At 36.0% G+C, this 18,035-nt stretch overlaps 1 protein-coding gene across 4 annotated transcripts in view; it reads left to right on the forward strand.

Moving 5' to 3' along the window:
* The window catches only part of MGAT4D (MGAT4 family member D), a 48,641-nt gene extending 31,619 nt beyond the window's left edge, over positions 1-17,022 (forward strand). For 2 of the 4 annotated variants that reach the window (XM_084972840.1, XM_084972843.1), the window contains exons 9-12: positions 127-257; positions 3,512-3,619; positions 5,507-5,676; positions 16,570-17,022. In XM_084972840.1, coding sequence (XP_084828966.1) covers positions 127-257; positions 3,512-3,619; positions 5,507-5,521 — 254 coding nt within the window. In that variant the 3' untranslated portion in view covers positions 5,522-5,676; positions 16,570-17,022. Of the gene's footprint in view, positions 1-126; positions 258-3,511; positions 3,620-5,506; positions 5,677-12,997; positions 14,216-16,569 lie in introns of those variants that run through there. The other 2 variants (XM_013978887.3, XM_084972842.1) reach the window with 1 other exon arrangement.
* Positions 17,023-18,035: the final 1,013 nt, after the last annotated feature.

Consider the following 18,035-nt stretch of genomic DNA (forward strand, 5'->3'; position numbering starts at 1 on the left):
ATTTAATTTTTAATAGTTGTTTATTTACTCTTTTCCCATGTTAACAGAATGAACAATTATATTTAAAGGTTATGTTATGATCTATCATGTAGGCACTAAAGAGTTTTTTTGTTTTTTTCTCCGTAGGAAAGCTGTTTAAATCTGAGGATTTAATTGACTTTGTACGATTTTTTTTAATGTTCTACAAAGACAAACCCATAGACTTGCTCTTGGGGGACATTTTTCAAGTAAAGATGTGTAACCCAGGAGAAACTCTTGTGAGTATTTCTTTGCTTCATATTTTAGAAAAATACAATCTTTCTAATGTAATTACCTAAATTTTGTTTACACAACCAAATCTGGTTAGTGCATCCATTTTTCGACTTCCTATATCCTAAATTTTTACTGACATGCCTACTGAATGAAGTAATAGGAGTCCAAAAAATGCAGTGAAAAGTGGAAACAGAGGGGCTAAAAAGTAAATAAATAGAAAAAAAAACAATAAAAACAGTAGACATAAACCCAGACACGCCAATGTTTACATCAAATATAAATGGTCAAAATACACCAATTAAGAGACGAGTTCATCAGAATGGATTGAAAAACTGTGCAATTATCTGCTGTCTATACTCAGTTCAAATATAATGATACAGATATGTTAAAAGATGGAAAAAAATATACCATGCAGACACTAATCAAAGGAAATCTGTAGTAGCTACATTAATATCATAGTAGACTTCAGAGAAAAAAAAATTGGCCAGGAATCAATGATACTACATACTGATAAAAGGGTCAAATCATTAAGAAGACAGTCCTCAAAGTACACACATGTAGCAACAGAGACTCACAATACATGAAACCAAAGATGACAGAACTGAAAGGAAAAATCCATCCGTCTACAATGATAGCTAGAAACTTCAACCCTCCTTTCTCAGTAATAACAGAGCTAGTACGCAGAAAACAGCAGAGATAAAAGAACTGAACCACACCATCAACCATCTGGATTTAAATGATATTTAAAAAAACACTACCTCCAACAACATTAGGAAGCACATTCTTTTAAAATAAACTTAGACCTATCACCAAAATAGACATGTCTTGTATCATCAAACAAATGTTAACAAATTTAAATTGAAATCATAAAACATATATTCTCTGACAACAATGGACTCAATAGAAATTAGTAACGGAAAGATAACTGAAACATCTAAAAATACCTGGAAGTTAAACAACACGTTTTAAAATAAACTGTGAGTGAAAGAGGAAGTCTTAAAGAAAATTAGAAAATATTTTGAACTGAATGAAAACAAAAATACAGGGTATAAAAATTTGTGGGATGCAGCTAAAGCACTGCTTAAGGAGGAATTTGTAGCATGACATCTTTATCTTAGAAGAGAAGAAAGATTTCCCATTAATAACTTGGCCTCCACTTTAAGAAACTAAAAAAGGGCAAAATAAACCAAAATCAAGCAGAAGGAAGACAATAATAACTAAGAGCAGAAAGCAACCAATTGAAAACATAAAAGCTGTGGAGAAATTGAAACCAAAAGCTGGTTTTTTTCAAAAGAGCAATAAAACTGACAAATCTCTGACAACACCAACAAAACCTGAAGATATAAATTACCAATATTAGAATGAAAGAATATGATACAGATATATATGTGTATATATATAATGTATTGACAAATTAGACTTCATCAAAATTAAAACTTTTGTGCTGCAAAATTTACTCTTAGGATAAGATGTCACAAACTAGGAAAAAAATTGCAAATTCCATTTATATATGTATGTATATAATACTAATAAAATATATACATTACCTATATGCTAAAAACTTCAAAAGATGAAATAGACATACCACAACCATGGATTGGGAGACTCAACATAGTAACTATGCAACTGCTCTCCCAACTGATATTTGGATTCAGCACAATTCTAATCAAAATCCCAGTAAGGTTTTCTTTGGTGGGTATAAACAAGCTTGTTTTAACATTTTTGAGAAAAGGCAAGGTAACTAAATTAGCTAAATGATTTGGAAAAAGAATGAAATTGGACCCATCATCAGATGACTTGATCTTAAATCTTACTATGAAGTTATGGTAATCAGAACAAGTCTTTAGAGGCAAAGGGGTAAACATATAGACCCATGGAATGGAACAGCCCAAAAATAGGTCCACAAAAAATATGGCCAACTAATATTTGACAAAGGAACATACTTAATTCAATGGAGAAGGAATAGTCTTTCAACAAATGTGTATTGGATCAGTTGTATTTTTTTAAAAAGGATCTCAACCTAAACATCACATCTTATGCAAGCATAGCTCAATCATTTATCTAAATATAAAACATAAAACTATAAAACATTTAGAAGAATATATAAGAAAACATCTTCAGGACCCAGGACTAGGTAAAGAATTCTTAGACATGACACTAAATACTAGATCCATTTTTGAAAAGTTGATAAATGAGACTTCATCAAAATTAAAACCTTTTGTGTTGCAAAATTTACTATTAAGAAGATAAGATGCCATAGACTAGGAAAAGATTTGTAAATTCCATATGCAACAGGGACTTGTATTCAGAATATATAAAATACTTTCAACACTCGACAACAGGAAAAGAACCCAGTTGAAAAATAGACACAAGACTTGAACACACGTCTCTCAAGGTAGTTTCTCTCTTAACTGCAATAAGCAATGAACTCACCTTTGCTTTATGAGCAGGTTATTTGGTGAGTATTTTTGGGGAGCCAGTATTTGATAATACTGTCCCACTGGAACTTTTATTAATAGATTAGACGGTATTACCATATTTGCTAAATTCTAACTCCTCAACTGATTTTATCTCACCTTAATTTAGTTTCATGTTAAAATAACTCTAGATTATTTAATTACTCTATGGTTATAAAATAATTATTTTCTTTAATGTATTTCATACATGTTAGTTAACTTTGGTAGAAATGCCTATTTAAAATTGTGTACATAAACTTGAGATGTATTTTATGAATTTTCTATGTATATGTCACATAAAATAATTCTCATGTAACAATCATAATAATTTCAAATGTTTGTTTTTAATAGAAGAGAGGTCGTTTTATTTTTAAAAAGTTATACAAGTCTTTTCCCATTAAGTATAATATTGGCTTTTTGTCTTAATCACATAATTTTTAAGAAGAAGGTGAGAAGGGTGTAATTCGGTATAGGAACTAAATCTATGAGTGGGGAGAAAATAGCATAGTCTGAAAGAAATTGATAGCTAGGAGATATTAAAGATTTCATGTTACTGGAATAAAGAGAAAGGAGAGGAAACTTACAGTTGGTAAAACAGTAGCCTGATTTTCTAATGAAATTAGCAGAGTTCATGAAAATACCTGTTTTTGTATCTTAACTTCTTTGTTCCATTATTCTTATGAAGAAAAAGCTGAGAATTAAATGTTGTGTTTAAATTTTAAAGTTCTGCCATCAGTAAGCGCAATAAAAAGGAGTATTTGGGTTTATACATAAGATTGTCGTTTCTCTTACTTTTCCCCCAGGAAAAATGTATAGAACGAAATAAGCATATTCGTATTCGATATAAACCTTCTCTTTTCCAACATGTGGGGATACAGTCATCATTCCCTGGACGAGAACAATATTTCAAAGTAAGTAATTTGAAGTGTAACTCGAGTAATATACAGTGTTTCATGAACTTATAAAATATTTAGCAAAGGAGTGATGAGAACCTAAGAGACTATAAAATTGTTTAAGTGCAGTTCATAACCAGCTATGATAGAAAAAATAAAAATCATTTTAAAATAAAATAAAATACAGTTCATCTTATGACAGAACTACTTGTTATGAAGACCAGCTTTCTTTACAAGTTATCTATCATGGTTGGGAAAAATCCAGCTTTCGTAAACGTTAATGCCTTACTGTTCCTGGCTGTGCAATTCAAATTATGAGACTTAAAAAAAAGTGTTTTGAAATTATTATAAAACTCACAAATTTAGTCTGACATTCAAAATTATAAAAGAATATTTCAAAACTAACATCTGTAATTGTTGATTTTAAATGTATCAACATTCTTATTTCAGACCACTGTTTAACCACATGAACAAAAACTCAGCATTATTTGGTTTTTAATCATTCCTAAGTGTTTTTTTTCTTTTCTTTTTTTTTGTTTTTTGTTTTTTGTTTTTTGTTTTTTAGCTATTTCTTGGGCCACTCTTGCGTCATATGGAGGTTCCGAGGCTAGGGGTCGAATCGGAGCTGTAGCCACCGGCCTATGCCAGAGCCATAGCAACGCCAGATCCAAGCTGCGTCTGCAACCTACACCACAGCTCACGGCAACGCCGGATCCTTAACCCACTGAGCAAGGCCAGGGACCGAACCCGCAACCTCATGGTTCCTAGTCGGATTCGTTAACCGCTGCGCCACGACGGGAACTCCTTTTTTTTTTTTTTTCTTTTTTTTTTCTTTTTTTTTTTCTTTTTTCTTTTCCTTTTTAAGGCTGCACCCTTGGCATGGGGAAGTTCACATGCAAGGGGTCAAATCAGACTGCAGCTGCCAGCCTATATTACAGCCACAGCAACGCCAGAGCTGAGCCATGTCTGTGACCTACCCCACACTTCACTGCAACACCCGATCCTCAACCCACTGAGTGGGGCCAGGGATGGAACCTGCATCCTCATGGAGACTAGTCAGGTTCGTAACCTGCCGAACCACAAGCAGAACTCCAGTTTTCATCATTTTTGACAACCATGTTATTTGTACTTGCTTCAGCATCTTGGTGGGGTAGAAAAAGCAAAGACTTCAGAGTCAAAAGAGCTATTTATTAGTTTTGTGGCCTCTGTACATGGTACAGGGCAAGTCCTGCCACTCCTCTGAAAATCTATAAACTGAGGAGCTCAAATTAAACAATCCTTAAGATTTCTTTCACTTTTGAAATACTATTGACATCTCTATCCTCTTCGTTTCTTTGCACAACAAATCAAATGATTGCTTTAATCCTCTGTAAATTGAAATGAGACAGATGTACATACGCATCCTCCTATCACTTTATTCATTGTGACCTGCCCTCTTCCTGCCTTTTCTACTCTGTATTTATTGTACCTGTACTCTTTGAAACAGTACCTCATAGTGTGAACTTGGCAAACATCAACTGTTAGCTGTCTGGCAAGGTGGCATTCAAGATTAAAAGTGTCTGGAATAATCAAAATTTAACACTTATGAATCTTTATGCAAAAGGAAATACCATTAAAATACATAAAAAATAGTCACAGATGTTGCAGAAAGAAATTGAGCTCTACCATTCTGTTTGTTGATGCTATTATAGGGATTCTTTTTTCCACTATATATTTTCTTTTGCCAGATAAGATATTTTAACCTTATCTTTGTAAATTCATGATAAAATGAACTTCTAATCACTCATAATTCGATGTTATAATCTGAGTTTTTTTCTTTTTTTCTTCATACCACATGAAACAGAAATAACAATCTAGTGATGTCAAATGTGATTATATTTAAGTTATTTTTTAAATTTCTAACAGGATATCTATTATTAGGAATTTCATAATTCCAACACCGTCTTTAAAAATGATCAGAATCATTCTTTGGGAAAAAATGGTGTAACAAGGATAAATATTTCTCAACTTTCTTCATAGTGGATAAGAGATTATATCATATTTTTTTAAAAAGTTAAACCTTCGATAATTAAGTGGTAAGTTTCAAATTGATATAAATATATAGATGTTTGTTATATTATGCTGTTTTATGTTATTTTATATCCCTACATTGTGTGTATTTTTAAAGTTTATTCATGTGATTTTCTGATATATTCACTAATACCATGTTTTAGAAAAACCAATTGCCTTTTCTCTTTTTATCATGTACTGTGGATATACAATGAATTTGGAGACAATAGATCTGAGTTCAAAGCCTCATTCTTATCAATAGATGGGTAAATAATTAAATGAAAAAAGCCAGGTGCAAAAGACTACATACTGTATGACTCTATTTGTATAAAATTCTAAAATAGGCAGATCCTGATATCTTATTATGATTTTAATTTTCACTTCTTTAGTGACCAGTGATGCTGAGCATCTTTTCATGTGCTTCATATATTTTATACATTAGTATACATATAAATATATATAATGACATACATTTTGATGATATATGTTTTATGAAATATCTTTTCAAATATTTTTCCATGTAAAAAATTGGGCTGTTTACCTTTTATTTTTGAATTGTTATAACTGTGTGTAGTCTGACTGCAAGTCTCGACTATGCCTTGCCCTTTCATTTTTTAACAGTGTCTTTCAATAAGCACAATTTCAAACAATTTTAATTTTGATAGAGTTCATTCTACCTCAACCTCCACTCTATCAGTATAATATAATTGGTTAGCTCAGTATTCAATAATTTTATAATTATGAATGCTATTTGTACTAAAACTACATAGTATAATCTTTCCACTCTTTTATTACAAACTTTTTTTTCTTTGGAGTTTTGTTTGCTTTATTTCAGTGTGCTTATCACCAGTTCAACCTCAAATTCTCTGTAAATTATCTAAATCTTTTCTCATTGTATTCAAATATTTTAAAACATCATGAATGAGCAGTTCCCAGTGTGGCTCAGTGGGCTAAGAACCCGAGGTTAAGAACCTCATAGTCTCCATGAGGACACAGGTTCGATCCCTGGCCTCACTCAGTAGGTTAAGGATATGGTGTTGCTGTGAGATATGGTGTAGGTCACAGGTGTAGCTCGGATCTGGTGTTGCTGTGGCTGTGGCTGTGGCAGAGGCTGGCAGCTGCAGCTCCAATTCAACCCCTAGGCTGGGAACTTCCATATGCCGCAGATGCAGCCCTAAAAGGGAAAAAAAAAAAATCATGAATGAATGTTGAATATTATCAAATGCTTTTCTGCATTTCTGTCACTTTCTAATCTTGACAAATCTCTCTGCAGGGCCTTCTGACCAGCTCTGACAGATAGCTTAGGAACCTCCTGGGGCTCCCTTTGTCTCTTGAGTTGATTCCCCTGTTTTCTGGATCCTGATCTGCATCATTCTTGGTTTACTGCATCCACCAGTCATTTCTTGAGAAAGACTGAGATGTTAAGTCTTGGGGAAATAAAACATCTTAAAATGACAGCATTCTGTTAAACTTGTTAAATTGGCTGGGCACACAATTCTGAATTGGAGATGATTCCCCCTTCCTACCCCGATTTTTTTTGTTTGTTTGTTTGTTTGTTTTTTTAGGGCTGTACCTGTGGCATATCGAAGTTCCCAGGCTAGGGATCAGTTGGAGCTGTAGCCACTGGCCTATGCCACAGCCACAGCAACACCGCTGTATCTGAGCGACATCTGTGACCTGTGCCACAGCTCACATCAACACTGGAGCCTTAACCCACTGAGCGAGGCCAGGGATCAAACCCACATCCTCATGAATACTAGTTGGGTTTGTTACCACTGGGCCACGATGGGAACTCCCCACCTAGATTTTTGAAGGCATTCAATAATGTAGCTCTTGAAAAATAGTTAAAGCTATTCTAATTCCTGTGTCTTTGTGTAAGACCAATTTTCCCATCTCTAAACCTTTAAAAATGTTCTTGTATTTGGGTTCTACAATTTCGTGACGATGCTATGGGTCTGTCTTTATCTATGGTGCTTGATATATGGTGGGACTTTTTAATCTGGGAACTCCTGCTTTGACTCTGGAAAATATCCTTAACTTTTTTGGTTGATAAATTTTGCCCTCTATTTTCTATGCTCTTTTTAGAAAACCCCTTTTCAAATGTTAGATTTCTTGGCCCGGTATTCTCCCTCTTCTACTCGCTCCTTCTCTATTTTCTATTTGCTTTACTTTCTGGGAATTTTTCTAATTTTGTGTTTCATCCTTTTTTTTTTTTTTTCTTTTCACAGCCACACCTGAGACACCTGGAAGTTCCCAGGCTAGGGGCTGAATTTGAGCTGCAGCTGCTGCCTACTCCCACAGCCACAGCAATGCCAGATCCGAGTCACTTCTGCAGTCTACACCACAGCTCACTGCATCGTCAGGTCCACAACCCACTGAGGGGGGCCAGGGATGGAACCTGCATCCTCGAGACTATATCAGGTCTTTAACCCACTGAGCACCAATAGGAACTCCCCTTCTATTCTTTTATTAGTGCTTCTTTTGTTTTTTTGCAGGGGAGGGCAGTTTTCAATGACTTGGTTTCCTTGGTTTTTGTTTTGTTAATACGGCTTTAATTTCTAACAACCCTTTTTATTCTCCTAATGTCACTGCCTCTTTTTATTATTTATTATTTATTTATTTATTTTGTCTTTTTGTCTTTTTTTGAGAGCCGCATCTTCGACATATGTAGGTTCCCAAGCTAGGGGTCTAATGGGAGCTGTAGCTGCTGGCCTAAGCCACAGCCACAGCAATACCAGATCTGAGCCGCGTCTGCAACCTACACCACAGCTCAAGGCAACGCCGGATCCTTACCCCACTGAGTGAGGCCAGGGATCGAACCTGCAACCTCGTGGTTCCTAGTCGGATTCATTTCCACTGCGCCACGACAGGAACTCCTCACTGCCTCTTTTTATAACATTTGGTTCTTATTTTATGATTGAAATAGTTCCACTTAACCCTCTGAAGATTTTAATCATTTTTTAAAAAGATTTCTTCTTCCTGCATATTTTCTTTTTTCAAAGTTGTTTTATTTGCCCCTGTTTCTCATGTTAACGGGTTTCCTCATGTATCCTCACGTACCTAAGTAGGTTGTCCGTTCAAATGGAGAGAAAGCTGATAGGCAGCGCTGGCACTTGGCTGGATCTGTGCTTTTCACCATTTGGGGAGGAGTGGCTGGGCTCTTTCCCTATGTTAGCATCTTCAAGTCTTGCTTAAATTGCTAGAGAAACTGGGAGCCAAGTGGGCAGAGGTAGTTGGAGATTTCAGTATTTACTTTGTCAGTATTTGCTTATTTGTCCTGTTTTTCATTACTATCCCTACCCTGGTTTGAATCTAGAAACCCTGTTTTTCTTTTAGAGAATTACCCTTCGGGAGTGGAGAAAAGATAGTCAGCTGGACCCATGGGGGAGAGTGGGTGTCTAGGGCTTTATCCGCCTCTCACACAGACTTGCAAGCCATTCTCTAGTTTGGCCCCCTCTTCACCTCCATTTCTAGCAGTGCTGGGCTTGACCCTGCAGATGGCTTCTCCATTTTCCTCTGGCAGTTGGAGATACAGCTTTCTTACACATCCTTCATTTTGTTACCTTTGTCTTCTCCCTCATTCTGTGTATGATTTATGTGGATGGATGGCAGTGTGTTCACACAAAATTACCATTTCACATTCCAACAGTAAAAGAGGCACATGACATACAATCAAAAGGATGCCTTAATTTTACTCACACCACTTCACCATGGAAACGTAGGTGCATATCCCATGAAGATAACCCTGCCCTCTGACGTTCAGTTAGACTCGCATCATGATGAAGGTTTTTTTTGGTTTGTTTTTCATCTTTTAGTTCACTGAGATCGCAGAAGTTTGAAGCCAGGATGAGATATGGCAAAGCACATGTCCAAAGATACCCAAAACATATTGTAGCTCAGAATATGATTGGTCCCGGGTGCTCTGTGGAGATAAAGTAGCTCAGGTGTCAAATTTCCCAGGCCCCTTCATCTGCTCTCCTATGGGTCAAGGGTCTTTTCTCTTTTCATAGCTCCTTTCTGAATGTTTCCCTTCTCTCCTGCAAGAACAAAAAGCAGAACACCACCACCCCTCTTTCCCTCCAAACCTAGGAATTTGAAGTGCTTTCAGCATCCCTCACTGAAACCACATTTCCCTGTCAAAAGCAACTTCAGGGAAATAATGAACTGTCCATTTGCTAAGACTTTTAGATATTCAAAATTAGATATTTCCAAACTGATGAGAGGGTTGCAAAAATGGATTATCCCTTCCATTTCCCAAACAGAACATTTAAAAATAGAATAAAATTCAATTATATAAGATTCTTAGCTTTGTTGATATTTATCAAGTAATATACACACAGATGATTAAAAGGTAATAAAAAAGAATTCCTGGGAGTTCCTGTCATGGCTCAGTGGTAAAAAACCCAACTAGGATCCATGAGGACACAGGTTCGATCTCTGGCCTCACTCAGTGGGTTAAGGACCCAGCGCCATGAGCTATGGTGTGGATTACAGACAAAGCTTTGATTCAACCCCTGGCTTGGGAACTTCCATTTGCCGAGGGTTCGGCCATAAAAAGAAAAAAAAAAAAAAGAACTCATAATAAAAGGCATCAATCCCCCACACTCCTCCAGCCCTGATTCACCAGAGGCAATAACATTTAATCATTTCTGGTTTAAACTTCTCTAGTAGTCATTTTTATATTGCTAAATAATATGCTCAGGCTGCTAATTTTTATTTCTCCACATTACTATACTACTTGCAGGATAGATGAATATTAGCTCAGATTCTTACTCATTTTTATTAAATCTTAGTCAATTTGGGCTGCTGTAACAAAATTCCACAGACTGAGTGGTTTAAACAACAGAAATGTATTTCCCACAGTTCTAGGAGCTGGGTGGTCCAGGCTGAGGATGCCAGCATGGACCATTATGGTGAGGGCCCTCTTGCTGGTTTGCAGACAGCTCTTCTCTGGTTATGTCATTACACCACCAAGAGCAGAGAAGGCCCGGATCTCCTTATCCCCTTACAAAGGCACTAATCCCACTCACGAGCTTTCTACCCTCAGGACTTAATCATCTCCCAAAGGCCTTACTTCCAGATACACTGGGGATTTAAACTTCAACATATGAATTTGAGGAAAGGTGACACAAATGTTTGGTTCATGGTATGTTATTACTTTGATTATTTTGCTCTCTTTTTTCTAAGTTTTCTTTTCTGAAATTGAACTTAATAATCAGACATTAAACTTACTGAACCAGTCCTCTATATGTCATAGCTTTTATGTATTATTTTCTGTCCTTTGTTTTCCTGTGGACCAGGTAGGTTCTTTGACTAACGTTTTTATTGAATTTTGAGTCTTTAAAAATTTTTGTTCCTTTTTACCCAGCATTTATTTGTTTTGAGGATATCATTTTTCTCAGATCTCTGAGCATTAGTTAGATCTTTCTGATAAACATTTTAAAAATTCTCTTCTGCATTCTGAATGAGCTGTTTTTCTGTAGTCAGATCAGTCTGTTTATTTTGATCTTTTTCAGTTACGCTGCACGCTTTTTCAAATATTTAGTGATTCTTGGTTGTCTGGTGGTGCTCTGGGTAAATGTTATTTCCTCTCCCTCAGCCCCCACCCCTGCCCTGCATCTATCTTTGTATTTATTTGTCACATTGGCAGGGATAAGGCTTCCTGGGAGGTTTTGGTACCTGGATAGAACTTGTTGGTTGGCAAACAGTGTTTTAGATGATATGAATGGCTAGATTGTGATTGTTTTGTGTTGGAGGTTTGGTTGTGTAGGTTTTTTCCATCGTGGTTTGAGGGAATTTGTTCTTGGGCACTGGTACACACACTGCCTGTGCTAGTTACATCCAGATGGCTCATTAAGCTTTTATTAAAAAGACTGTGTGCGCCTCCTGGGATGGAAGTCCTGGCGGCTCAGGTGTGCGCTGTGAGCGCTCCCCTCACAGACTCATTTCAGACTTCAGGTTTTGCCCCTGTTCGGCTCCCATCTTCCATTGAATTGTCCATCTCCATGGCACCCCCGGTCCTGTGTGTCCGGGTTACAGATTCCTCACCTCTGCTCTATCAGTGCCCCTTCCTCCATCAGATGTAGATGTCTCATAAGTAGTATTAGTCACCGAGGCTGAGGGTTGCCTCCATTCTTTCGGTGTTTGGACTTACTGCCTTTTCTGTTCATATGCTATCATTTCAGTGGTGTCTTGACGTCCACCACCTTGAACCGAGACGTTGGATAGTTCAGTTTTTTTTCAACTTTTAATGTTATTGTGTAAAATAAGATTTATGTACATGGCTCCAGAGAGATCAATGTCACCCTCCTTTTCTTGGCTGCAGCATGTAGCAGCTTGAAGTGGGATCTTAGTTCCCAGACTAGGGACTTAACCTGAGCAGCAGCTGTGAAAGTGCTGAATCCTAACCACCAGACCACCAGGGAACTCCCATACCCTCTTTTCTTTAACCAGGATGAACATAGCAACACTTTCATTGCTCTGTTTTCTGTAATGTTCTTTCTTTTAGACCTTTAAAACAGTGTTTGAAAAAAAGTAAAATTTATTCCTTAACCAGCTAAATTATGTGTTACACTTCTCACAAAATTTATTTTTAAAATTACCTATAGTTTGTTAAACAGAAAATAATTTAGCTTATCTCTAGCTTACAGTTCAAAAATAATAATTTAATAATATAAAAATTCATCTTAGTGAAGAATTTGCTTAGTTTTACAAATTTTGAGATTTCGTCTCTCTTTAGTATCACTGTTCTTTATCATATTATGTTCAACAGCTAGAATAAAGATTTCAACTAAAATATCTTAGTATTAATAACTTCTGAAAACTCAAATAAAATAAAGATTTTCTGTTAGTTGATAAGCCAGAGAATAGTATGTTTTATAATTTTCCAGTGTTTCATTCTACATGAAGCCACCTTCCTTTTTCCACAGAACACTGGGCATAAGGCAGAGTGTTTCAATATGTGCAGGTAGCTTGCCAGATAAAATACAGGACACCCAGTTAGTTTTGAGTTCCAGTTGAACAATGACTTTGCTTTGCTGTTTTGCTAAGTCTGGTAAGCCTGGTTGGAGGTGACAGAAGGCGAGGAAGTAGAAGGATACTTCCCATCAAGATGCATTGACTAACTTAAGTACTTTATTAAAGAATGAGACACAGCATGTTTGTATTTTCTTCAAAATTGTTGTTTAAACTTTTATGTTGTATCTTTTATGTAAAGATACAACAGAGGGAGGTGGTATAAAGGACAGAATAAGGAAAGAGTATTATCAAGAAATTGTGAAAATTATGACAATCTTATGAAGTAATATGTTATTTCTAGATGTTACAGGTTTCTTACTTTTGTTACAGGTTTCTCTTATTACAGGAATATGAAGAAATTAATCTTAATAAGAATGTCTGTAATATCTTAGAACCTCAGAACACCATGATTTCTAATGGCATCTTTCAGAAACTATAATAATAAAGACAGATAATTATATAGGAGGAAACAGTGAACCAGCTAGTAGACTTGAAAGTATTAAATTGCCTCTTATGTCAAGAAAAGTTAGAGCATTTGTTTATGATGCTTGTACTCTGTTACAATTTATTGTAAAAATAGTAAAGATGGGGAAGTTTTAAAAATTAAGAAATATATTTTGTTGACTTAGATAGTGATGTTACTATATCCTCTCAATAAATAGCTGAAAGTTCAGAAACTTGCTGTTGTCACAGACAAGAACTGGTTCTGTGTGAACTGGTATATATTCTTATCCATTTTGTTAAGCTATCTAAAATAGAAAGCACATGTTTAAGCAACTTTGGGTCTGGTAGTGCCCCAATATCTTGTCTTTTTAATATACGCATTTAAAACTCTAAACTTACCCCTAAGTGCCATTTGAGCTGATTAACAAACATCTTGATGTGAATGTGTCCTGATACTCATTCAGTTCTAAATATTTCATATTTTCTCTTATTATTGCCTTTTTAACTCATGGGTTATTTGGGAGTATGTATTCTTTGATATATTGGTTTTGCCATTTTTTTGTTGTTGATTTATCATTTAATTACATTGTTCTTAGCTTTGTGTGATAAAACTTGAGAACTGTTATGAATTCTTGCATTTCATATGAATTTTAGAAGAATGTATTGTCTCTGTATTGTATGCTTCCTTTAAGATATGCCTAACTTGCTTGCTTTTTATTGAAGCATAATTGATTTACTTTTTTTTGTTTTTATAAATGTTAATTTTGTACTTTAAATATATCTTCTTTAAAAATTCCTATTCATTGGATGCCTAGTTTTCTTATATCAGACTTTTAAATTTATTTGTTCAAGTCTTTTAAATCTTACTAATTCACTAGTTTCTTACAGGAGTCTATTAAATGTACTGTTCTTCCTCTTGTTATTCTATTGAGTTTTACTTTATGATTTTGAGAAATAAGAGATATTCTTTCATTCTTGTTCATCATAAAATATGAAAATCTTAATTTATACTACTGTATTATCTTTGAGTGCCAAAACTTCATACATTTACCTCAAGTTGAACCGTATCATATACCAAAGTATAAAGAGAATATGAAAGATGAACTGGTCACATGTGTCCATTTCATTTTCTCCTTTTAGAGAAAGAAGCTGAAAGTATCTCAGGATTTGTTGTGTGTACCCCTATATGGACCTTCCACCCTGTGGCAGAATTTCAACAATTATGAACAAATAATGGGAGCTAAATCTGGGCAGGCATTTTCACAGGGAAACCATCATCTTATGGGTTTTTTCCCCTTACTTCCCGTGGTGTATATTTTTGATTCTGTGTTGATATTAATAGCCACTCACAGGCAATGAATCATGAGCTGAAAGATTTTTGTTTTACTGATACGGTTTTCTTTTTCAAAGCCTAGACAAAATGAGTTTTTCTTAGGAAAGTGCAGTTTACCAAATTGCTGCAAATAAAGACAGAAACCTTAAATCAGCTGATTTTCATAGAGGAAACCGAAAGTTATAGAGAAATAACAAAAAAAGCACAAAGAGGTGCCAGGCTCAGATGACTGCATAGGGGAACACAACAAAACTTTTAGAAACCACATAGTCTCAATGTTTTAAAATTGTTCCAGAATACAGAAAGTAATGGGAAATTTACAGAATCTTTTAATGATATGAGTATAATACGAATCCCTAATCTTGATGATGATGGAGCATCATTATTAGTTTATTCACACATATTACTAATTACAAATGGAAGAACAGTTATCCTACAGCAGAGAAAGCAGGCAGTGTGTCTCAGATATATTATTCTGAAAAGATCACAATTCACTTATAAGATAGTTGTGATGGATAATTTTATGTCACCTTGACTGGACTAAGGAATGCCCAGATTGCTGATAAAACATATTTTGGAGTGTTTCTATGAGGATGCTTCTAGAAGAGACTGGCATTTGATTCAATAGACTGAGAAAAGATCTGCCCTCACCAGCGTTGGTGGGCATCATCTAAGCTGTTGAGGGACCGAATAGAACAAAAGATGAAGGAAAGGCAAATTCTCACTCTCTTCTTGAGCCGGGCCATCCCTCTTACCTGGCCCTCAGGCATCCTTATCCCTGGTTCTTCGACTTTTGAACTCCAGGACTTATGCCATGGGCCTCCCTGGTTCTCACACCTTCAGGATTGTGCTGAACTATATACCAGCTTTCCTGGTTCTCCAGTTTGCAACAGCAGATTGTGGGTCTTTTTTGCATTCATAACCCAGTGAGCCAATTACTATAAGAAATCTCTTCTTGTCTGTATTTTCTCTCTCACTCTCTCTCTCGCCTAAATTCCCTTTCTCTGGAAAATCTTGCCTAATACAATATTCCAGCCAAAAATTCATAGCTTGCATCTAATCATGAATAAATATCAGACAGATCCATGTTGAGAGACATTCTATAGAATAATACTAATGCATGGAAAGCAAGGAAATGTGTAGATATCACTTCAGGTTAAAGGAGACTGCAGACATAACAATTACATGCAACATTTCATACTAGATTATATCTAGTCCTGGGAACATGCTATAAAGAACATTATTGGGACAATAGAAGAAATTAAAATATTGTCTATAGGTTAAAGTATTATAATGATGTTAAATTCCCTGAATTAGATCACTAAACTGTGGTTACATGAGAGACTGTCCTTGTTCTTAGGAAATTTACTTAATTATTACATAGTAAGAGGGTATGATGTATGAAACTTACTCTCAGTTGGTCCAGAGGAAAGTAGATGAGTAGATAGAAGATAAGAAAAAAGAAAGAGATAGAGTAGATATGGCAAGTACTTTGGGTAAAGAATAAATAGGAGATCCATGTACTCTCTTTCCAAGTTTTTTGTATGTTTGAAAGTATGTACAAAGTAGAAGTAAAAGCAACAACAAAAAACCTTGGGGATACAGTTGAAGAATCCTTTCCTCCTTGATCTTTCAACTTTGACCAGAGTCTCAGTCTGAGTTCCTTTCCCTTCAAATTTACATCTCATGTTATCAAACATGGAAACAGGAAAAGAAATTCTCCAGAAAAAATGAATGATTCTGGCAGGATGATTTGGTTTATGCTGCAGTAATTTATAGCCTCAATATTTTAGTGGCTTACAATTACAAACATCTATTTCTGATCCACAATACCAGGGTAGCAAGCAAGCTCTACTCAGGTCACACAAGGACCCAGGTTGACAGAGGCTGTACCTTAACATGTGCTTCAAGAATCACTGTGGCTGGAGAAAGGATGGTGAGATGCTTCCACCTGGAACTGATACACATCACATTTGTTCACATTTCATTGGCTAAAGTAGGTCATAGCCATCCCTAAATTCTAATAACCAGAAGTACAATCCTGCCAGGTACCCAGAAAATCACTACCACAAAAGGGCTCCAATATACTTGAAATGATTTTTGACTATTTGCATTGCCTTTATAGACTCAAAAGTGAAAAGTGAAAAGAAGAGAAGTTGGCAGGAAAGAGGGTGAAAGAAAGCACTATCCATTGCTGGGACCCAGACTACTGCCTCCTTTGCCATCACCACCATTAGCTGTATTTATCTCCTGTCAATAAACTTGATGCATTTGCCTTCTGGTTCCCTTCATCCTGCTCAGACATCCCAACAATGTTTATTATTTTTCCTGGAGATTGATAATTTGGAATCACAGCCAGGTACCTATGGCTACACACAGATCAGTCAAGCTGCTCCATCTTGTGACTTCAGGAGGGATTCATGTCCTGACACTCACATTGCACTTAGAAATGATATCACTCAACATGTTATCTGTGGCTGCTTATTTTTTTAAAATTGCAGTTTATTCTGCCATTTTTCTGCTTAAAATAATTTGATGGCCCTATCTGAAAAATAAAGTTTAATTCTGTTCCTTGGCATCTAGACTCTTTGATAAACTGTCCCCAATGTACTGTTCCAGAATCACTCCCTGCCATGCACTCTGCTTTTATCTAAAACTACTTTCCAGTCTCAGGACACCTCATGTTCTCTCCACAATACTAAAAAATGCCAGTTTCCTTGGCCTTCCTAGCAGATATCCAAAGGCGCTTCCTTGATGAAATTTTCATTTAGAAAGAATGAATGGCAACATACTCTGTTGTGCTCCCACAATGTTTTGTCCATGTTGCTATTATGTAAATTATCATATACTATTGGATATTTGATTTGATGGTAAAATTAAAATGGAGTAATCACCGTTCAGGCATACAAAAATGGAGTTGGGCAGCCATTGAGGACCTGGTCTCAGACATATCTCTGCACCACTGAGAACCTGAACTTTCTTTGAATTTTACCTGACCCAAGGGCACCACCAGCTATATTCAGAACAACACCCGCCAGCTGCAACTTATGGTCTCAAGTTCTCCCCTTGTAATTTGCAACCATTTGGACCCCCAACCAATCCTTACTTAACAAGCATCCTTATTGCTTGCCAGCTCTAATTATCATTCTTTGCCGGGGTCCAGCCCAGCAGCCAGGAGACAATGAACAGGAGGAGGGGCTACAAACAGGCGCGGAAAGAATTGGAGCCAGCTCCCTCAGCAAGTGCTGCAGATGACCCATTTATTGAAAGAAGAGCATCAGCTTTTATACATTTTACTCTTGTGCATGATTATACAAAACAACAATATATGCTAATTTATTATTCCAAACTATTCTTTTAAATTTTAAAGATTACATAAAAAATACGTACAAACTGTACTTTATTCTTAGAAAATAAGTTAATAGCAAGCAGAATAATAGGTATCTAATTTTTGCTTTAACAATGATTTGGCATAAGGTGATATTCTTGCCTCAAGCTACCTATTGTGCTCCTCTAGCAGGCATGAACAGCCATTAATGGGGAGTGGGGTATTCACACATGGCTTGCTTTCGAGGTCAGGCTGACCTCAGA

Source organism: Sus scrofa, chromosome 8, assembly GCF_054392235.1.
Source record: "Sus scrofa isolate SSC_HxYL_T2T_F1_AM1 chromosome 8, Sscrofa_HxYL_maternal_Yorkshire_Landrace_v2.0, whole genome shotgun sequence".
Lineage (NCBI taxonomy): Eukaryota > Metazoa > Chordata > Mammalia > Artiodactyla > Suidae > Sus > Sus scrofa.